Here is a 22,908-nt window from a genome sequence, read left to right on the forward strand (position 1 = left end):
ATTCTGCCTCTATTCTGTTAATGGTTTTGCTCACAGCCGCGTGCCAGTTTGCAGATACTATAATCGTGGGAAAATAATGACAGTTATCAGTCGCACCCACCAAGTACCCATAAAAATCTGTCCTCTGTTCTGGAAGATGATAATTATTGGTTGTACTACCATTATCATTGTCGTTGTTGATAGAGGAAATCTTGAAGCATTTTTCGAAAGTAATTCCAGAGAAATCACTTCAAATTGGCCTATTTTAAGGGACAAGGAACCCGCTTTCGTTATAGCCAAATATTTCACAGAAATCTTTAAATTCAGGCATCTGCAGCAGCCTGGCACAGTGTGGCACACGTGCCGTGATGTCAGCGCCTGCATTTTGATAACACATTTTGCAACTTGCTAGTTCTTGTTTTGAGATCAATTATGTAATTACACTGATAATCACAGTGACGGAATTTAACTGCCTTTAATTTGTTATTCAGGTGGAGATGGAGGGACTGCGGATGGAGCAGCCAGGCTGCGTTTCTGCTCCGCACAGACACCAGGACAAGAGCTGCAGCCTGCAAATGAATCCTAATAAAATGAGGAGCTGCTGGGTGCTTTCTTCCTCGCTCACCAAGGGCATCCTGCGGAGGCTCTCTGACCCCGGATGGCGCGGATTTATCTGCTTCTTTTTCATCACATGATTGTTAAAGTAAGTGGACAGACATCGCTTTTAGCTGCCGATTGAAATTTAGATCTTTTTTTTTTTTTTAATAAAGCCTGGTTAAAGTCTGCTTCCAGCTGCTGCAGTGATCCACTTTGAGCTTTGGGATGCGGACGCCTCAACCTGCAGCTCAAGAAAAAATGTCTCCTGTGTTTAGTCAGTCGTCAGTTCAATTAAATCAAATGTCCGTGGATAATTATTCTTGTTAGGCTGCGGGAGGCTGGCCGCACCCCCATCCTCACTGGGATCCGCGCTAATCAAAGGTGCCAGTGTTTAACAAAAAACTGTGACCATTAATTGGTTGCTATGGAAGGTGCGTAAAGTCGTTTGGAAAGCATTTAAATGTGATAAGAAAACAGGCCCGTGTAGATTCATGGTTGTGTTACAGAACAGGCGATGACAGGGTGGGAAAAATCTACTCGAGCGAGAAAATATAACCAGTTTTCACACAGTTATATGTTATATATTGAAAACTTCACAATTAGACAGTTGTCTTTTTAAAGAAGTTTAAAATAGACTGAAGGCGTCGCTTTGATTTAATTACGCACAGGTCTGTTGATTCAAAACCTGTTTTACTTTATTAGTTATTTTGTAAGCAGGCTGTGATGGTGTTGTATGTTCCCAGGTGTTATAGAAGATCATTAGGCCTATACCTGAACCAACACGCCTTATTTGACATCAGAGCAGAGCTGTTTCACCGTCCCACTGCTGCCAGGTGTAACTGAGACCTCCAGCCACTGTAAGTGTTAAATACATGACTAATTACAGACCTACTTATGAAAATTGAACACTAGTGTTATGCAAATACACCTTCCCCCCGATAGAGCATTAGGAGCTTTAATCAAAAAAGCTTTAATAATCAGACTGGCCGGCAGAGAGAGCAGCTTTAACGAGGCTGAAAATATTATTTAACTTTATCATAAATGGCGCTTAGACGGATATCGATGACAACCGGCACATTTAATCCAATGTGACAAACCTGATTTTACTGTTTTATCAAGCTCTGAGTCATTATAAATAACAGTAGTTTAGAATATATAACAATTTTAAGATAGTGCTGAGACAAAAGTGGATCTTAAGCGTATGTTACCTCTCATTATATCCAATATCATCAATATTAGTGCTGTAATTTGATAAAATGTAAAAGCCACAACAACGATAATAATAATAATAATAATAATAATAATAATAATAATAATAATAATAATAATAATAATGAGTGAATCTTGACATGTCGAGGGGAAATATTGTGTTTTGTGTTTTTTTCTTGACTTTATCAGGTTCTTCGGACCCAGCCCCAGCGCCGCCAATCGGCTTCCCTCTTGGAGAGAGTGGACCAATCAGCGACAGTCTTTGATGAATATTCATGAGTCCGAGATTCAAACCTTTGAGCGAGTTTGTCTTGGTCCACAGCATCATACCTAGGACTTTTCACAGGCACAAACTACATTTTCTTATGAATGGAAAGAGAAAAAATCAGTTCGGCTTAAATTGGGACCCATCCTTCACTGAGATCATAGAAGGAAAACAACAAAAGCAAGACAAGGGGAACCGCAAGAAGAGATGACAATGACTACAATTCCAGAAAGTCTTAATAGCCCTGCCTCAGGAAAAGCCGTTTTCATGGAGTTTGGACCCCCGAGTCAACAATTGTCGCCTTCCTCCGTGTCTCACGGACACTATCCCATGCACTGTTTACATTCTGCAGGTCATACCCAGCACGACAGCTACAGTCCAGCCTCGTCCTTCCCCAGATCTTTGGGCTATCCATACGTAAACTCCGTCGGCAGCCATTCCACCAGTCCATATCTCAGTACAGTACAGACCTACCAAAACAGCTCGGCACTCACACAGACACGGTTAGAGGACACAGGTAAGTGTGCAGCAGCATCTTTGGATCTTAAATATCCACTTTCTTTGTTGGCACGGCTTTCTACTGTATACAGTCGTCGCTGCATCAAAAAGGCGACCCAGATGTTGAAATTAGGCTTGGTAATTATTTATTGCGTAACGCTATAAACAATGTATGCAATTAAGGGTAATTATACCTAAAGTACAGGCTGTAAAACTTGCGCTGGAGTATTCGTAGCTGCGCAGCGCTGTTGGCTACATCTGCCTCCTCACGGTTTTTCATTCCTTTGCTCTTTTCTGTCTCTCCCAGCGCCAGAAGCAGAGAAAAACACGGTGGTCGAAGGTGGAGAGGTTCGATTCAACGGGAAGGGGAAAAAGATCAGAAAACCAAGGACTATCTATTCGAGTTTACAACTTCAGGCTCTCAACAGAAGATTTCAACAGACTCAATATTTGGCGTTACCGGAGAGAGCTGAGCTGGCAGCGTCGCTGGGTCTCACCCAGACACAGGCAAGTCCGCCAGACAGACCCACGGAGAGCTTCACTCTGCAGCAGCTCCAGTGGCCATTTTTTATACCTTTCAAATAACACCTCTTTTTCCACCACACATATTATTATTTTTTATTATTTTATATTATTTTTATTAGTAGTATTATTATTATTATTACATTACGTATTTCAAAAATATTAGAATATTCAGTTTGACACCAGGAATTAATTCCTCTCAATATCATCCTGTCATTCGTGTGTTAATGCAATCACATCTTAGTAACGTAATACTATAATTATATTATATTATATTATATCGTATTATATTATATTATTTATTTTGCTCATTGACTGTATAATGAGATCTGGTGCGTGCGTAAAACGTGCCTAATTCTTTCATAACTGTCTACTTTTCAATTTCAGTGACAATTTGCTTATCAAAATTGTTTTCTTTGTGTCCTCAGGTGAAGATTTGGTTTCAAAATAAAAGGTCTAAATTCAAGAAACTGATGAAGCAAGGCAACGGCACCATTGACAGCAACGCTTTAGCCGCTGGCCGCGGACTGTCTAGCAGCTCTCCCTCGGTTGCGCCTGTCTGGAGCTCACCGACCACCGTGAAGACTTCGGTGGGGACAACCGGATCTTACATTCCCAGCTTCACCTCATGGTACCCAACCACACACCAAGAGTCTATGCAACAGTCACAGCTCATGTGAACAGAGACCTCAGCCCTCGACTCTGCCATGGCTCGTGTATCGGGATGTTGGAGGGGCCTGCAGCCGCTCAGCGCGGCCCAGCACTGATAAAACACAACGACAGCCCCGGAGTCTGCTGCTGCGCGCCGCCAGCTGCCACAGTGGCCTCCTCACACCGGATGACGGCAACAAGGGATGGAAAGACTGAAGGCACGCAGTGCGCCAAAGGGCAACAAGTTCGTGACAGTCAGCGGAAACCGTAGACAAATGGATCCTTTTATTGGCTGCTGTTTATCACTTTTGTGTCAGTTTCTATTTTTTTTAAATCATATTTGTGTGAGTGATTCTGTTTATAAGAAAACACGTGTTTGTTTACACCAGATGTCGGGCCCAAGGTGACGGTGACCTAAAACCAATCAATTCATTTACAGCTGAAGGCTGATTAGGCCATAAGGGTGTTTCTTTAACCAAATAATCACGATTAATGAATTCCTGCAGACCATTATGCTTACAGGACATTCAACCACAGAGCATTAAGTGCAAAGCCTCACACGGCTACCTTGTTGTTTATATGTGTTGTTATTTAATTTAAATTATTCAGAGTTTTTTTTTTTTTTTCTGTTGAGGCCAGTCTGTGTTCATTTTGTAAGTGTGTGTGAAATAACAACACAGTGTGTGTTGTTAGTGCTGCACTAACGCAAGCAAAGCTTTTCTATGCCGTGCCCCGGTGTTATGTGAACAATGTAAAAGGCCTGACAGTTTGCTGCTTTAGAAAAAAATATCCTGAAGGTGAGCAGCTCATTTGTCACTGTATTTTGTACATAATTTTCAGATTTGTTTTTGTGCTGTACTGGATACGCTGTGAAACAGGGTTTTAGGCTTTCTGTATTCGTCGAGATGTGTTTAGTCAACATAGAAAATATTTAGTTTTGTATTGATCACTTTAATTTATTTATCTGTTTCTGAAGTTTATGTACATAATGTGCAAAGTTTCAAAAGCAGTAAAATAATGATTTAAATTATGTCAAGAAAGGTGTCTGATTCAACAACCCCCTCCTTTCCTCCCCCTCTCCTCCTCCTCCTCCTCTTCCTCCTCCTCCACCTCCTCTGGTGTGAAAAGAAAGGCTTCAGCACGGTTTAATGTGAGCTGACACAAAGCAGTATCATGTTGGTTATTGTAGCAGACACCGTGTGAGTGCGTTTGTGTGAGCTGCAAAAGGCTCGTCGTTTAGATTTATGGTTGTGTTTAGTGTTCAGCCTACATGGGTCTGCTGCTGCTGCTGCTGCTCACTGGTTGCAGATGTTGTCAAACCTCTGGAGTGACCTAAGAATTGGAAATCTGATGCTGCATCTAAAAATATTTGTGCATCTACATGAAAATATCTTCACATGTGCTGCAGATATAATTTACCCAAAAAAAAAAAAAAAAAAAAAAGGAACATGCGCTAAAACGTGCAGAAACCACTGGGTGTCCTTTGTCGGACATAAGCTGCATCATTTATGTTACTGTGACTTAACCCTCGCGGTGCGGGAGACCTGGATTCATTCAACAACATCGCTTATGTCTTTTCAGCTTTTCTTGAAGATAATCTTCTCTCTATTTGTCGTCCGACAATCCCCGTTTTCTGCCATGAATGGGAGAGATCAATTGTGTGTGTTAAGTGAATAATTGTGCGCGAGGCAGGTGCTGCAAAAAGGCTGGATGAGCAAGCGGGACACAGGGCGGATCAGATGGAGATCAGTGCAAGTGAAAAGTTCAAAGGCCTTCTTGTTTGGGCTGGACACTTTATTCGTTTGTTCCAGTTACGCAATCCTGCAGTATAAGCCCTTTATTTTGACTGATGGTGAAATGTGTTAAAATGCTACTAGTTCGGTTAGATATACATTTTTCTCTGATATTTCTAATTTAGAAAACGCCTTTATAAAGAAGCTAAACTTCCCCTGACACAGGTGGAAGTCCACTCAAACACTGTTAACACTGGGCTGGTCATAGATAATAATAATAATGATAATAATAATAATAATAAAAGCAGTAAATAAGAAAAATATTCACGAAAACAATACAAACAATTCATGCTTGTACTTTACAGAGAGGGAATAGAGAATGAAAGAAATAAACTGATTGTAAATATAGTGTTAAATATATATAAAACTGAAAATGAATTGAATATATAAAAAAGTTTTGCTATTATTATTATTATTATTATTTGATGCCATATATGTGCGGTCTGCACAGCATCCTTTTAAGATGAGTCCTGAGTCACAGCATACCAGAGCACTTCATTCATTTTTATTTGTTTGTTTTATCTATATGTTAAAGAAAAAAAACAGACCATCATAATGCTTTCTTCATCTTTCATCATCTTCTTATTATTATTATCTCATTATCACTATTAGGCTTGCTATTATTATATTATAAATGCTGGCGCAGTTTTGCTCCTCTACAGTAACACCACCACACTTTAAACTACTCAGCTTCACAAGGACTAAAAAGAAATGAGCTCCGGCCTGTCATCGAGCCTGTCGTCATTGTTACTTGAATACAAAACTAAGAACATATACAATCCTTTGTGAACAGGCCTGCAGAAGTAGAATAGGCATATGTATATTTCGATACCATTAAGAAGTAATAGGAATTGTGCTGCTGCTGCTGCTGTAGCGAACATAGATCTGCCTACCTAGCCCTTGAAAGGCGCAGCTGCACACCCAAGAGGGTCAGTGTTATTTCGCTGTATTCTCCCCTTGATTATACAAGCTGAGCCCATCAAACCCAGCATAATTACAGTAATTTCGCCCTTATTTATTCTAACGCAGTTTCCTATCTCTGAGGTAATTATGAGCATTTTTTTTCGCACGGAGGATCTTTCTGCGTTCACAAAAGAGATATAGTGCTCTGAAAGAAATTTGCTGCAGCAAAAGAAGAAGAAGAAAAAAAAAATAGAGAAATAGGTGAGCAGCCGTTTCGTCACCGTTTCCTTAGACTTAGCCTATGTATAAGGCTGGTAAATTGCTTGCAGGTGTACATCACTGAGTTGTCAATGCGAAGAGGCTTCAAAATTAGCAAAGCAACAATATAAGAGTAATGAGAGCTGTGGCTGGATTAAAGAACACCTTGTGTGGCTCCCCTTCCTTACATTTCCTCTCGGGGTGAGCAGCTTTCTGAGCTATAGGACTTTTCCCACAAAAGCAGCTCCTCGGTTGCACATTAAATACACTGCAGGCTTTTTTCTTCTTCTTCTTCTTCTTCTTCTTCTTCTTTTGCCCAAGTTACAGGATAAAATAAGATTTTACTTTTAGGGAACCAGTCTTTGAAATAGTTCCATATCATCAAAGAATCAGCCACATTTACCAGTTTGATTGAGAATAGAAATAAGCAAATGGTGTAGGCATGAAAAAAAAAAAAAAAAGATAAATTATCCCTGCAACGAGATTTCAAGCCCGTTTCCTGTTTTTGATGATCTCAAATGCATTCAGCCGCCAGGCAACTTTCAATGAATATTTAAGAAAATACACACCTTTCAGCCAGAAATTGATGTAGCAAAGCTCCCTCTCAGAAATCAGCATGGAGGCAGCAGCAGCAGCATCATCCTAGAGCAGAGACACAAGATGAGCGCTTAAATCCCTCATAAAACATGTCCCATGTGTTGGTCGAAGCTTTAGCAGCAGAGATCAGAATATGACTGAAAATGCCTGCTTTATTTCCCCTCTTTATAGCTGATGGGGGAAAAAATGTAGATTATTAGCATAAATGTTTACTCCTCATTACGCTGATGACATTGTGCACTCGAGATCTTGGTAATCTTTGGGGGAAATTATGAGTAATTTTTTAAAATTTAAAGCAGCAGTTACCATGCAATTCAGGCTAATTCTGCGTAGGCTCCACACGGATATAATTATCGTTGAGTCAAGATGTTAGGCTAAAAACTATGCATTGATATTCCCGTTTATTATGTACATACAACTTTGACAATGTTGACGCTTCAAATAGCGGGAAATTGTCTTGTATAAAAATAACACCCCATATTAGGACATCTAAAATTGCGAAGAATTATATAGTAATTGCAGGCTTTGAGATTTGAAAGCCAGAGTGCTCAAACCAGAGCAAATGTGGATGAAATTACAGATCAGTGTATAAATTATAAGGGGTATGGCATTTACAAGTTGCCTAGAGAAATGCACAAGGATAAACCACAGCAGCTCTAATCCATGACTGAAGTCACACAGAGCAACAGAAAACATCTACAAACCATTATTTTATTTTATTTTTATTTTATTTGACGAAATTCATAAATTAATATGCAATAGTTTACTGAGAGTTGTCATAATACGCATGGGTTTATAAATAAGGCCACACACAAGTGAGGTGAGTAGACAGCCAGGTGATATTGTGGTATCACAGTGCATGGTGCAGGGACTTCTACTATTCAAAAGTAGACTACAAAGGTCCACACAGAGGTATATGGGCCTGTGCACATGCAGATTATGAGGTTGCTGCTGCAGGCCTGGGATCTGATCCTGTCAGCTCCACCATGGAGATATAACATCCGCTGACAAGCTACAGTCCTAATTATGTACAAGGAAACGATCCCACTTTAGGGCCTGTGGTCGTTTGAAGGGAAGCGTGTGGGATAGACAGCCATGATCATGAGTGAGAACTAAGTGGTGGGACTGTGTATCAATAATAAACCCCACACTCTATCTATCTATCTATCTATCTATCTATCTATCTATCTATCTATCTATCTATCTATCTATCTATCTATCTATCCACATAAATAATGTAGGTCACTGTGCTCGTCTTCAGAGATCAGAGACTGCACTTGTGAGACGTGAGAAATGTTTCCATGATGTTGTAGCTCCAGGCTGTCTTTGGACCCAGTTCCTCTCCCCTTTTCTCTTGTTAGGCTGAGTTCATAAAACGTCTGGGAAGCAGCTCCCTGACTCCACAGAGTCTGAGGAGCTTGTGCTCATTCATACCCACCCTCGTATTCCCCTCTCACATGCCAAGGCGTGTTGTTGTGCCGCCTCCGCCTCCGCTGAGCCTTCGCCCCGGGGCCTCTGCTGCTGCCTCTGCCTGCCTGAATGAGCCGCGCTTCGGCTAATCATCTGCTGACGGAACCGAGTAAAATACATTCAACCTGATTCAGCTGCGGAATTAGCTGGCTAGTTCACACTTGTGATACCACCCTCACGCTGCCTCGTAATTAAAAACACATTATCACCAAATAAATTGCTTTTAATCAGTGTAACGCTAGTTAGCCTAAAAAGAAAGCATTAGCCTAGCCTAGCTTGAAGTCCAATCGTTTTAGCTAACTTACAGCTAGCTAATGGTGCTACTAACACGGTTGCTACGCAACACAGCTAGAGGTTAGCATATCAAGCTAGGCTATTAAAGTATTTCGCTAAGGGTAGCAAACAGGGCCAAAATACAGGTAGTAATATTTGTTATTAAAATATCACTGTGACGTGTGTGTGGCAGACTGGATCCATTATAAGAGATGGTGGAGTTTCCCTAAACAGGTTAAATGTGTAATATTAAATTAAGTGTGACGTTTTTCCATTTCCTGAAATCAGCACTCAACATTGAGTGTATAAAAAATAAATTATAAATTCAAATTGCTGTAAAACAAAATCTTCTATAATAAAATAAAAACAGTCTGGGCGTTCAGGCTGCTATTAGGCCCATTGTTAAATGAATAAAATTCAACTCAAATACTCCCCAGTCGTCCATAAATGCTTGTTGGAGAACAAAAAGAGAAATGCAGGTGCACAGCAAACATTTTTGGAAAGAAAAATCGGGATTCATGCGCACAGAAAACATTTTTATTTTAAATAACGTCTGGCCATATATGAAACACTGCTAAAATAAATAAGACAAAATTACAATTAAGTGTGATACAAGTAAATCAGAGGGTAGGACAATCAGTAGCTTACGGTGGTTAATTAATGGATTTGCACCAATAGCCTAAAAAAGAGTCAAAGCGACATGGGCTATCAAAAAGCTGTGGTAAAATATTTACAAACGTGGATTCAGACACTTACCCCTGGTAAAGGCTATTTTAAATCAATAAATGACATGGATGGATAAAGGTAAGCTGTTTTATCGCACAACAAAATGAGGTCATATTGAAAAAGGCACGATACAGTTAACTTGTGCTACATTTGTGACAGGTTGTCCTGCGATGAATTTTAGTTTTATTTGCAGGAATGGCAAAAAAAGTGACGTCCGCGTAAAAGTAGGCTTGCGCCCAGGCTGTGATTGCTTTGGGTAATAGTGGTTCATTCATCCCTCGACATAAACAAAATAAATAAATACAAAAATAACTGTAGAAATCTTTGCCAAGCGCGAAAACTGGCAAGGTCCATGAACCTGTCTGGCTCCATTAACTTCTCCTAGATGCTTGTGCGTAAAGGTCGCATGGCGCACACACGAGGTCTGTAAAATGAAGGTATTGGCATTTTTCTTTTTTTTTTTTCACCTGTGTTGTCCGATTTAAACCCGATGTTTATTGTTGTTGTTGTTGTTGTTTCAGAATATCGTCCCAGCGCTTATGGCGGAGTTGTGGTGGTGCTGGACGAGGGGAGGCTGCAGATGCGTCGTAGAGTTCGTGGTTGAGTACCAGGAGTAGTTTGCCAAAAACGACGAGGGCGCAGCCGTGTTGGGAGGGCTGCTGCTCTGAGGTAAACTGGAGTTGACACTGTTCATTCTTTGAGTCTGTGGAAAGTCCCAGGCAGGGGTTAGCGGAGACGTGCAGGGGGGAGATTCACTGGAAACAACATGCTCTGGGGGGAGTTCTCCACTTTTCCACAACTTCTTGAACTTGGAGCGGCGGTTTTGGAACCAGATTTTGACCTGTGGAAGAAACGGATACAAGCATAAAATTGATTAACCAATATTTCCCGGCTTAAATCCTCATGTGGCATTTTTCATTTATTTTCATATTAGACAGAAAGTGGATATTTGACAGCACATGAGCCCATGTCTTAGATGCACCCACCTGTGTTTGCGTAAGGCCCAGCGAGGCTGCCAGCTCGGCCCGTTCTGGCAGAGCCAAATACTGCGTCTTTTGAAACCTCCGCTGAAGTGCAGCCAGTTGGAAGCTGGAATAAATGGTTCGAGGTTTCCTGACCTTCTTTGGTTTTCCATTAACCATCCGGATTTCTGTCTCGCTCTCTTCTTTCTCTGGAGGAACATTAAAAAACCAAGCTGATGTTATGCATGATGGGTATTTTTAATTGTGTGAAACTGTTGCGCATTTTGCACGGGCGTTTGTGTTTGGCAGATGTATGGCTACTAGCCATTGGGTTTTTATCAGATTTTTGTACTGTAATGACACGGAAACAAATCAGAAATGATGGAGGTTTGCTTTAAGAGTTTTACTTAACAATAAACGTGTGTCCAATCATTTCTGACCACATAATAGAACTGGTCTTGTAAATTATGTGTTTATGTGCGATTCAACTGGTTACTCGTGTATGTCCGTGTCACGCCATGAGCAAATATGGAAGTCTGGTCTAAAACAAAAGCATAAAATGAATCGAAACGTATTTAAAAATCAATGTAAAGCCTCCTTACCTGTATCGGCTGGAGTAGGAGAGGAGTTGGAGCCGTAGGAGCTGTATGCACCATAAGATGAGTTGAAACCAAGGTCGTAAGACTTTGCGTTATATGGCACAGTGCTCGTGGCGCTGCCGTGGTACTGGTAGGAACCGAGTTGGCCAAATGGAGACCCTGCGCAGTGTCCAGGCTGCTGGCTGTTGTAATAGCTGCTGTCCGTCGCCGTGGACACTGGCAGAGTCGGGGACTCCTGCGATTTGTGCAAGCTGTGGTAATTGCTTGAGGTAATCTGGTTCGAATGCATATCAGTATTTAAGTTCTCAAAAACCCCGGTCATCTTCGAGTTGGAGCGGAGCAATCCCCTCTAACCTATGCGCAAAAATGGCAAAATTGCGAAACTGCAAGCTGAAAGCACGACTCAAATCTTGGACTGATGACACTTTTTCGTGAATCGAAACGCATCCCCGTGTAAACTCTGGTAAAAATCGGCGGAAGGTGTGTCCCTCTCACAGTGGCCTGTGATTATCTGCTACGGTCGGTGGTGGGAGCGCATTTATGAGAGAGTGAGAGGGAGAGCTACTGTGTCTGAGGCAGCCAATGAGTAAGGGCTGCACGACTGACTACTCCCCACCGCGTCCACCCTCCATTATTTGCTCAGGTCTGTCTGTCCCGTCTGTCTGCGGAGAGTTTTCCATCAAAGCATCTCAAAGGAACCAGAGAAAGGCACCGTGACCAAACCTGCAGGCCCAACAGGTCTGGTCTTCATCCTGCAACACTTCATAATTCATCTCTGCGCCAAATATCTTACAAGATAGACTGTCAACATATGGTTGACATAACATACAGCCTTTGCTACTACACACCAGAAAGAGGCACCATTAAATTGGTGCCGCAAATTAGTTTTCAGTGGCACTGCGGTTAGCCCTCCTCATTTGAATTTTACGCTTGTCAAGATAGCAGATTTATATGTTTCAACACCTTGTGCTAATTTTGGTGGAAGCACAGGTCCTTTTGATGTTACTCCTGATTACATGTTAGTCTAAAAAAAAAGAAGTGACACTTACAAAAACGAGTCAAAACCACACAGAGAAAGGGAGGCGCCCAGGGGGGCCGGGATCTAAAGGTGTTAAAACAAAATCAAACAGCATGGATGATGGTGGAGGCGGTCTTGGGGGACTACAGGATACAGCTGCAGCGCCCCCATGTGTTGGAAATCTGACCCATAACCCTTTTGCTGTTTGCATTTCCTTTTGTCTGCGTTGGGTGCACAGCAGAAAGACAAGCAGCCTTTTAAACAAACCACAACCCTTCGCTACTGTGTGAAGAGCTGCACAGAACTAATCCCCCCCCTGTTATAACCCCACGTGGTGTGTGTTTGGTGAGTTCAGAGTTCAGCCCTCCTGCAGCAGAGAAGTTCACGTGATGACAGTAGTTGAGGCGCCTGTGTTCATCGCCACAAGATGGCAGCATAGTTGCTTTTTAGTAACACAACTGAGATTAGACTTCATTTCCTCCAATGCCACTGCATGTATTGATCAGACAAACCTACTATGGATTCTATACATCCCAGACCTGGCTTCATGAAATAATACTTTTACAATCTAATTCTAATCAAAACAATATCATCATGCTGTCTTTATGAAGCATTTGTCTGTTATGCTGAACTCTGGTGAATTTGAGGTTTTGAATTTGTTGGTATCATCAAACATTGTACATTATAACTTTCACAAAGCTCCAGGCTAATATTTGCACGACTGGAGTATATTACATATATATCCTTTATTCATACTCTGAAAGACCTGCCACGAATTTTGGAAAACCAACACCCATTTTTATATAGTAATACTTAAATCTTGAAGATGATTGGGCCCAAGCTGACAGGACGTGAGCTGTCGAAGGGATGTGGAATCTTGTATGTACACAAACATGCCATCTTACTTAATAAAGTGAAACTTTAAGCTCCTCGAGAGCCACAGAAAACTTAATACATTTGTCTCAGTTGCCCACCTTATTATGGGTAAACTAATCTTAATGTGTATAATTGCTGGAATGCCCCTTTTAATTTCTTCCGTCTATGAAAGTTGCATGCATTCACTGTTATATTTCATATTCATTTTTTTTTTCTTTCATCACACATTTTTCCCCCTTTTATTCTGACCATTTGTCAGTGAAGGCGTGATGAGTTTTCACCGGCTGCTCTGTAGCAGGACCCAGAGATCCAGTCCTGGGAGGCCTCTGTCTGCCTATTGTTCTTCTGAAAGGCAAGCAATCCTCTCCCACCACGGGCCAGTGGGGCTGCATGTCACTGCTCATTAGTGGAGCACAGTCTCTGTATTCAGCAGCCCGGCATCACAGGCAGAATGAGCAGAAATTCTCTAGTCAGAATCAGTTAGAAGCTGAAAAAGACAGTTTTTCTGATTAATTATTCTCATAGTTAGCAATGCAAGTCATGTGAGCAATTATGTTCTCTGTTCGGGATTCTTTTCATCAAGGTTCAGTTCATGAGGTTGTCAGATGGCTCAGTGAATTTTGAACGTGCGAAAGTTTGTTTTGTTATACTACATTGCAGCTGCTTCTCAGTTGCTGCACAGACAAGTTTTCTTTGAATCTCTGGAAGAGAAATCCTTTTACCAAAACATAAAAATGCATGTAATTATACAATAACTTTGGTCCACCAAAGTGTAAAATATTCAAATACTTCATAAGGAAATTACAAACAGCTTCAAAATTGATTGAAAACAAAAGGAAGTTCCTCTGGAGAATGTACAAGTCATCAGATATTTAGATGGTGCTCAGGGAGGATTTCACAACAAAGTTCCAGTATCTCAGTGTTCACAGTCAACATCAGGATGTGCCAGAACATTCATACCAGCACAGGCACTTCATGTTAACGCCTGGGTTACAAACAATGAGACGAGCTTTTCTTTCAGCCTTGTAATGAAATCGATGGTTGTTATTGCTACCCAAGTTCTTGATGGTCATGCCAGTTGGTTGATTATAATTCTGCTGTGTTCTCCTCAGCTGCAGAGCAGCTGGTATAGTGTGGATCTTCAGTGTGGATCTTCCAAGTGTTAAATGACACGAAAAATGATGCCAAATGACAGACCGCAGGTGTAAGAGGCTTTTATCGTTCATGCCCTCCTCACATATCTACAGGAGCTTCTTCTAACGTGACCTTTTGCACAACAGCTTTACATATCTTTTCCTCCAGTTCATATTGTCTCATTTTTGTTTGTTCCTGCTGTAAAAAAGGACAAAACTATGCCGTACATAAAAGAAGCTCCTCCCCTTATCCTTTTCTCTGCCATCAATAATTTAGCCTGATGCTTATTGAAATGGTGATCTATTATTTAACATTTCTTGGATGCCGGAGACAGTTTTGCCAGTTTGGTTTTAATTACTTAGAGTTGAACATGTTTGTACCGTGCAATGTTTAATCCCTTGTCTATTGAACTTATTCATGTTTAAATTTAAAGTGAAGGGTCGAGTATGAAGGCCCGAGGATGTGACAAAGACAATACATGTAGATTCCAGTACCTCTACTGTTACAAGTATGAAGAGAAAACTCAATATATTGAATGAAAAGTTTGCAAACAAGCGAAAAGAAGACAGAACATCTCATACGTGTATTAGAGACATTCTTGCTATATACAGACAGCAGATAGTGCAGTTCATATGATTATAATGTAGCCTGTTTCAGTCACTGTTGGATTACTGCCTATACATAATTTCAGCCTCTCTGTTGGCAACACTGGCTGATATTGACATTTTCTCTGCAGGAATCAGAGTCCACAAAACAGGAAGACATTGTGAAAGATAACAACCCTGACATTTTGGGGAGTTATTGATCTTAAGCATCTGTTATCTTGTTTTTTTTTGTGTGTGTGTGTTGCAGAAGCTCCATAGGTAAAGCTGAGATCTTTTCAATGACACACCATGAGCTGAGGCTTTAGAAATATTAACAGAAGTCAGAGCAGAAATCAACGCAGCACTCCAAGCACACGCTGTGTCTGCTGTTCGTTTATAATGGCAACAGCACTGCTCAGTACAAAAAATACTGCACACAGGAAGAGGAAAAGTCTTCCTACCCAGAGCGGATGTTACACTGAATATTAACCTACTCATTCAGATGCAAACTGCTATTGATTTCAGAACGTAGCTCTTAAATACACCTGAAATGATGTTCACTAAAGGGTGGTCTGCAGATCCCATTATGTGCAGAACAATGATAATGATAATGATGTTTTAATGGTCTTTGCAGGAAATTGACAGAAGTTGGCAAGAGGTTGAGGGTGCACACAACTACAGCAGAGACACAACACTTAACATCCTGCAAAGATTGACAACAAAGACTGTCCAGCTTTTGGTTTTCAATACGAATTCATTATGTCTGCTCTTATTTCGTATCGCTGTTCTTCATTAGTGAGAGATTGCCAAGGCTCTGACTGAGTAAAAGTTATCAATATGATGTCAATGAATTATCTGTGGAGTACTGTTATTGTACTGTACTGTAAGGTTAAGCCTTTTAAAAGTATATTTAGATTATTTAGATATTATACGTAATTTTACTACACATTTCCTGTGAGTATAAATTGATTTAGCATGTAACTGAATTCACAGTATTGAATGCACAAATTTTAAATGTGTTTTTGATTGTGCATTCTCTTGTAATGCCAGTATTAAGTTAATTTAAATCATTTAAATCAAGATGTATGTTAGTAAACCTATTAAAAGTGCAATATTCATGTTTTACATTTACACATGTGCTGCATGCAGTTTTTAATATACCAGATACAACTTAAGTAATTTCAATTTAGCATAATTCAAGGTATATTTATTTTGAATACATATAAAGTATACAACATAACACATGATAATAATGTCTGTATATCTGTTTTTTCATGTGCGGTATGGTAAATGGGTGTAAGATGGTTTTCATTATGTACTGTACTCAGGGTCTTCAGGGGTGATGTGTTTAATGCAGATAGGTTTCTAGCTCAGTAGAGTGATTTTTGCTGCTGGTGGATGCTCTTTGTTGATCTCCTGCTGGGTCTGTTGGAGCATTCATCACCTTGGCAACTCACCCTTTTAGTCAAATCACATTATTGCAAGATTATCAGCTTTAGCTTAACAGTTTAAATATCTCTATGAAATACAAACCAAAGAAACTGTAGGGGTTTATCTAAATGTTTTTAAGCATCAGCCCAAGTCAGCAAATAAAAGTTCCTCAGTATCTGTATACATTCGCCCCATGTGCTTCTAGCTAACATGAGCCTGATTAACCAAGTGTTTCTTGACCCTCCGTCTCAAAGGTTGCGCCTGTACTGCATGGCTCCGGACATGAGCAGAGCTGAAGCTGGAAATCCTCAGCATGGTGCTCACGATTGAGCATGTGTTTCCTAAGAATTAGTCATGGTGGCTTTTCCCCTGAAGAGAAGTTATTTTTAACAACAAAGGATTTAATGACGAGCACAGGCGGGTCATTTTCTCCATTATAAAATAACTTAATATTTGCTGAAACTGCCACTAAATCCTGACAGTAGTACACGAGACCGGTAATCTGCAAAAAAAATCAGCTTCCTTTGGCTCCTCCTGGTTCTCCTGATGCCATTTGCAAGAGTTCACCATGCCTGAACAGAAACAGCCAATCAGAGCAAGAAAAGTCTCTTTAAGTGCATTTCCACCAAATGCAAGGTAAATATTTCCCTTGAGAGAATTACATACAGAGTCAATGCAAAAACGCGGCAGGTGATGCGAAGTCACGTACCGTATGAGTCGAAAATATTCAACCTGACCGAAAAAATCCCCAGGCAGAGAGCTCTGGTTTCCCACAGATATGGCTTCACTGAATGTATCCTTAAGGGCAATGTCAGCATTGATAGGTGTTTGAATCAAACATGGAGTAGCCTTTGATATCACTTGACACGTAACAGAGAGCGAACAGAAGAGGAGAAGTCAGCCATAAAGTTGAGTCGGTGTATGACAGCCTTCACTGTGGGAAGGAGCTTTGGAGGAACTCAGGCGCAGAACTCAGGCACAGTGGACAAGGGGGAGGGCTGAGTCCACTCTTTTCTCAATGCTTCTGACTTTTAATGTTTGATGCTCCACAACAAGACAATCTGTGCTGTCATGTTTGATTTGGCTTCAGTCGATGAATAAAGTATATTTTACACTACAATGTTGAGCATACTCAGGCAGAACATTATTGCTCTGTCCATTGCTGATGTATGAATCTACATTTTTATGTAGTTCTTTTAAGAATTGAATCATTACATGATTCTCAGCCAGTTGAAAAATTGGCTTATGAAAAAAATGTTAAAACCTCCACTGAAATACTTCAAAAACTGCTTGGTGCCTGATGCAAAAAGAACTCTTCATACGTCTGAGTTCGTTACGAAAGTAAACATGGGTTTCGTGAAATAAAATCCAATAAAAGTTCCCTGCCTGCTGTATAGATGTGATTGTCGTGACATAATGATGATGAATCCTAGAGGGAATTCTTTCGCACCAAAGAAAAAATGGCTCTGAACTTTGTAGGGATAACAAAGGAATCCCCAGTATTCCCTGTGTCATCTGCACGGCCTGCCTGAGAAAGAATTCAGAGAGGTCTGCGAGGTCCCGCTCCCTTCATTGTTGATTCAGCAGCACACCCCCCACCCAGGAGCCATAAATGGAAGCAGTCCTTTGTGTGCGGGGTGTAGAGCAGATTTACTGTGGATAGTCTCCTTACAAAGGACCATGCCCATGTCACAACAGGACCATGATCGGCTGCTCCCACTTTCACACAGTATGATTTAACGCCGTGCTTCACACAGCCACTGATGCAGACACAACCTCAGCATCCATGTGCCCCAACAGCAGAACCATGAGAGAACCCTGTCCCCTTTTCTGGATGCGGTCACCGCTAAGATGACTTAACTAATTTACTCACTTATCAGACAGATGAATTACTGGTAACATTCATCTTTCTTGGGGTTGTCCAGACTGAATCACAGACATTAATTCTTATCCTGCTGTATCCAGAAATCCAATATTTGGCTCTCACTGGTAATGCTTTTAGACCATATCATCACAGATTTTTGTGTAGACTTAGATAATCAATAAGACTTCAACTTGTGTCTATCAGAAATCCTTTATTTAAAGCAGCAGCCATCTGTTTAAACTTTGCATCGTGGTCATTAGTATCATTTCATGCCTTGGCACACCAGCCCCCCCGAAAAAAGGAAAAAAAAAGAGCCAGCTGTGCATTTTGGGCATGTTTCCTTTCCTCTCCGAAAGCATTTGGGTTTGGTTTCCTCTCCCAGTCTCTGTTATGTTGACTTCATTACTGTGAAACTTAAGGAGCCCCTCCGTCTGTTTCAGAAAACAAAATAATTTCAGCATGAAGGTGGCAAATAAGTGAAATCCAACTATCAACACTGGCATCACTCTCAGCATCTCTCCCACAGAGGGTGTGAGGTGTCCAGATTGCAGCGCAGATGTAAAATCCTCACTGGATTTCTAAATCAGCATGTAATATAATCAATTTTACACACTTCTGTGTGCTGTGTAAATGTCATTATCAATACGATTGGGCCTAAATTTGGGTATTACACGAGTCCTCAATTTAAAGTAACAACATCTGTTTGCATTTCGTTCTAGTCATCACTGTGTGTTTTATGCCTTGGCACATCGCCAAACTGCCTATGCCAGCTGTACAGTTTGGGCATGGTCATCTCTGGTAACGTTGGGCCTTGGTTTCCGGCACCAGTCTTTGTTTTTTTGCCTTCTGTGAAACTCGAAGAGATGGTCCTTCTGTCTCAACAGATTTGAGTTTCAGAGCGTCTAAAATCCAAGAATTTTAGCATGACGGTGGCAAATCAGTGAAATCCAACTATCTATCTATCTATCTATCTATCTATCTAGGTAAATAGCATGAGCAATATTTACCTTTGACTAGCTGACACCTATTAATAATAATCAAAGCTGCAGATAGTGTTTAAAAGGCCTCTGATTCTTTACCCACAAATGAAACCTGATATCTTCACCAGTGATTTGACCAGGGGGCCACACAGATCTTTCTCAAGTCAATGCTCATTTAGTTCGTACAAAAGTTCAGCTAATCTGTGAAGAAAGGCCTCGTCACCTGCAGGGGTCCACCTGTTCGACCTGCACCATCTCTCCGGTTTCTCTGTTCCCACTGACCTGGGACAATACGAGGCCCCGTAGCTTCACCTCCTCTCACAGCTCGTGTTACACAGCCACCCAGGGCAAAAGTGGACATGAAAGTGCTGTTTGTATGGCTGGGTGAAACCAGGTAAAGGCATTTACACACCCTCTCGCTCACAGGGACACACACACACACACATCAGACTAAACAACCAATTGAGGCAACTGATTCTTTGTTCTTTAGATTCATCAAATGTCACCATGTACATTATGTTTTAATGTGAGGAAAAGTCTTTCAGTAAAAGATCATGGCGCCTGTAGGGCTTTACAGTTTTGCAAACATGCACTGATGATGCACTGAAGCATGCTACTTCCATTGGTTTTTCACTACACTGTCTCTCATATGTTCCTATAAAATAAACAGAAATGCACTGCAAATGAGCGTATGCTACATATGCCATAGCATGCATGATACAATGTGTATCTCTCCTTATATAAGCTTCTAATTTGTTTTGGCTGTCTCATTAAGATTAGCTTGAACTATCAGGAATAATGATGCAATCAGTGTTAATATGTGTCTATTTCATATTCAATTAGACTGAGAAGAATTTCCTTAATCGGTCATAACATTTTTAACATTATTTTACAATTGCTACTACTGGATTAATATGGAGCATTACAAATGGCTGATCCTGCATGTACAGTACAGTCACTATATCTATACAGAAGACCTGATTGTACTTCAGGCTTCACAGCACGTTTATTAGATACAGTACAGGGTGGTTTGAATGAGGACACTGAGTATTGAAAATTGGGAGTGGAGTACTACAAAGTGAAATGTGATGGGGATTTAGGATAGAGAGCAACACACACAGCACTTACAGGAGAATTGCATCCAGAAAAGGATGTGAACAACTGCGCTTCATGTAAAATCCTACTTTAGTGAAAGCACAGAATTATCATAAGTGATATGTACTTAAAGCATCAAAAGTACTTGTTCTGCAAATCATATACGATTATATTTTCACAGCCACAGGTAGCAACCAGTGGACCAAGTTTGGACTAATTTATACAGTGATCTAATCCATTGGTTCCCAACCAAAGGGTCAGGCACCTCGAAAGGGTCAAAAAGAAAATCTGAAGGGTTGTGACATGATTAATCTGGCAGAAAAGAGGAAAAAACAAAGTTCTGCTGCACACATTTCTATTAATGAATCAGACTTTTCTCTAATTTTCTAATTTCTCTATTTTTTTTGTAAAATATTGGATAACTTTGTGTTCAAACAGTAATTTAAATGAAACCATCTGAATAGTGTAAAGGGGAAAAATTCCATGAACAGATCATAGACGCCTGAGACATATGGCTAAACTAGCCCACTCGCTGGTTTAATTTTCAATTAACTATGTTTAATAAACTGATCATATTTATTATTTTTGATGTAACACCCCAATTTGAAATAAAAGTATTGGAGTTAAAAAGAGTTAAAAACATTTGTGAGGCGGCACACAGTTCTAGTAAAAGTACTTAATTACTTTCCACCACCACACCAGAGTGTGCCGGCAGTCAACAACGAAACGCAGTGTTTGACGGGAGAAGCTGATTTCATCAGTGAAGAGGCTTGTGGTGAGTTAAGATCTGATGCATCTGTTACCAAACCCACAGCAACAGAGATGCCATTCACATATTTTACACTAGAACCTCCCAAGTCATTTGCTGCAATTAGGAATGTGGTTAAGACCCTAATGCACTCCCATCCAATCCTGCCAACACACACACACACACACACACACACACACACACATGGCTTTCTAACCTCAACAATGCCCACATTGTGTCGTGTTCTGCTGTGTGATTTTGGCCCAGACTGGTTCAAACTTCACACCATCATCAAACACCAGCAGATACACTAAAAAAAAGGGAGCAGGTGATAACATGAAGCTGTTTTTTGTTTCTTGCAGGTCTGGCCGATAACAAAGCTGCTGTCTCATATCACTGCTGCTGGTGGGTGGAAACCTCAAACCTCCTGAATGCCACCTTTTCAGGAAGGACAGTTTGTGTAGGCCAGTTGAAAGAATTTCTCAAACTTTCCTTGACAAAACATCACCAAAGCTACAAAGACGAACTTTTGTCTCTTGAACGCAGAACCACAAAGTCTTCTCTGTACAGTGATGACTTATTAATGAACATGTTCCTTAGCAGGTGTTATTGATGAGAGTATACGTTAATATTTTATTACATTTTTCCTACATGGATGATCAACCCCCAAACCAGAATATATCGTCACACATAAAAAATCACACGTGAAAATCTATTTTCTTTCCATTAAATCCTGATAGTGACTGAAATTCCAGCCCTTCCAAAGATAGTTCAGCCTTTTAGTGACCTCCAGCAGCTTGCCTCCTCGTCCTTCTGAATGTGGAAGTTTATTTGTCCAGCTGACTGTAACACTTGCTGTTTATCTGCTTCTGCCCAACTAGAAGAAAAACAACCTAATTGGTGTGTCCTTGGCTCTTTCAAGGAACTTAAATGTTCCAATGATACATTCTGTGATATTCATTTCATCAAATGTTTTTCCAGTGTTTCTCAATCGTTGACAAAATGACAGCATCTTAAGTCCAAAAATTATCAACTCTAACATTTGGAAGCATTTTTTTAGTTTTATCTTCTCAGAAAGCTGTTTGAATGTATTCTATGCTTGCAGCTCACCTGTAAGCCCTAAATAACCCTATAAATAAATGTATGTATAAATGTAAATGTATTTGACATGTGAGTGTCGTGCAGCAAAGCAATGATTTAGATGAGTCTGTATGATATACAGTCGTCTGTGTTGTGTTTCAGAGTGTGACACATCATTTTGACTACTTTAAACATGGACGATGTGTAATGGAAATTACATATTTTATAACAAATGCTTTTTTTCCCCCAGTAAAATACATATCAAACTAACATATCACTCTGTGACTGTCTGCATATTAGAGGTCCATGCTAAAGCTGTAAATCTACCTATGAATCTGAAGTCAAGATATGTAACACTGTTATCTGATAGCATCCTTCTAAACGATGACATATCTGACTGTATTTTGTTTTATTTATTGCAGGAGAACAACATCATGGTTTCCAAGAGGTGAGTTTGAACTATCTGCAGCTTATTCCATAATCCAGATTTAAACAAAAAGTGGACCACAATGCAAAATGAAAGCGCTGATGGATGGTTCTTTTATAATTATGTAGCCAACATGTGAATATACCTCAGATATGAGTGCTCAAAATACATGATTGTCCCTTTACTCCACCAGGCGGTCCCTCCTCTCACCGTCCGTCCTGACCGGAGGGGGCGCCGTGGAGCTGGAGCGCAGAGCCCCTCAGCCAGCAGCAGCCTGCAGTCAAACGGCACCGGGCAGAGCGCAGAGCAGCAGCGGGGTCAGTGGCTCTGAACTCTGGACTGCACCGGACACATCTGGACTGCGCTGCG

The 22,908-nt window shown here is 40.6% G+C and overlaps 2 protein-coding genes across 2 annotated transcripts; one reads left to right on the top strand and one right to left on the bottom strand.

Moving 5' to 3' along the window:
• Positions 1-625: 625 nt before the first annotated feature.
• On the top strand, positions 626-4,618 carry dlx1a (distal-less homeobox 1a). Its single transcript, XM_070838209.1, has 5 exons — positions 626-682; positions 1,320-1,433; positions 1,975-2,567; positions 2,856-3,055; positions 3,499-4,618. Exons 3-5 carry the CDS (start codon positions 2,258-2,260, stop codon positions 3,748-3,750), a joined length of 762 nt encoding a protein of 253 aa, XP_070694310.1. The 5' UTR covers positions 626-682; positions 1,320-1,433; positions 1,975-2,257; the 3' UTR covers positions 3,751-4,618.
• Positions 4,619-10,258: 5,640 nt separating this feature from the next.
• Positions 10,259-11,624, bottom strand: dlx2a (distal-less homeobox 2a). Its single transcript, XM_070838409.1, has 3 exons — positions 11,306-11,624; positions 10,728-10,912; positions 10,259-10,582 (listed from the first exon to the last, which is right to left on the bottom strand). The coding sequence occupies exons 1-3, from the start codon at positions 11,622-11,624 to the stop codon at positions 10,259-10,261; spliced, it is 828 nt and encodes a 275-aa protein (XP_070694510.1).
• Between the last annotated feature and the right edge of the window lie 11,284 nt (positions 11,625-22,908).

Source organism: Pempheris klunzingeri, chromosome 10, assembly GCF_042242105.1.
Source record: "Pempheris klunzingeri isolate RE-2024b chromosome 10, fPemKlu1.hap1, whole genome shotgun sequence".
Lineage (NCBI taxonomy): Eukaryota > Metazoa > Chordata > Actinopteri > Acropomatiformes > Pempheridae > Pempheris > Pempheris klunzingeri.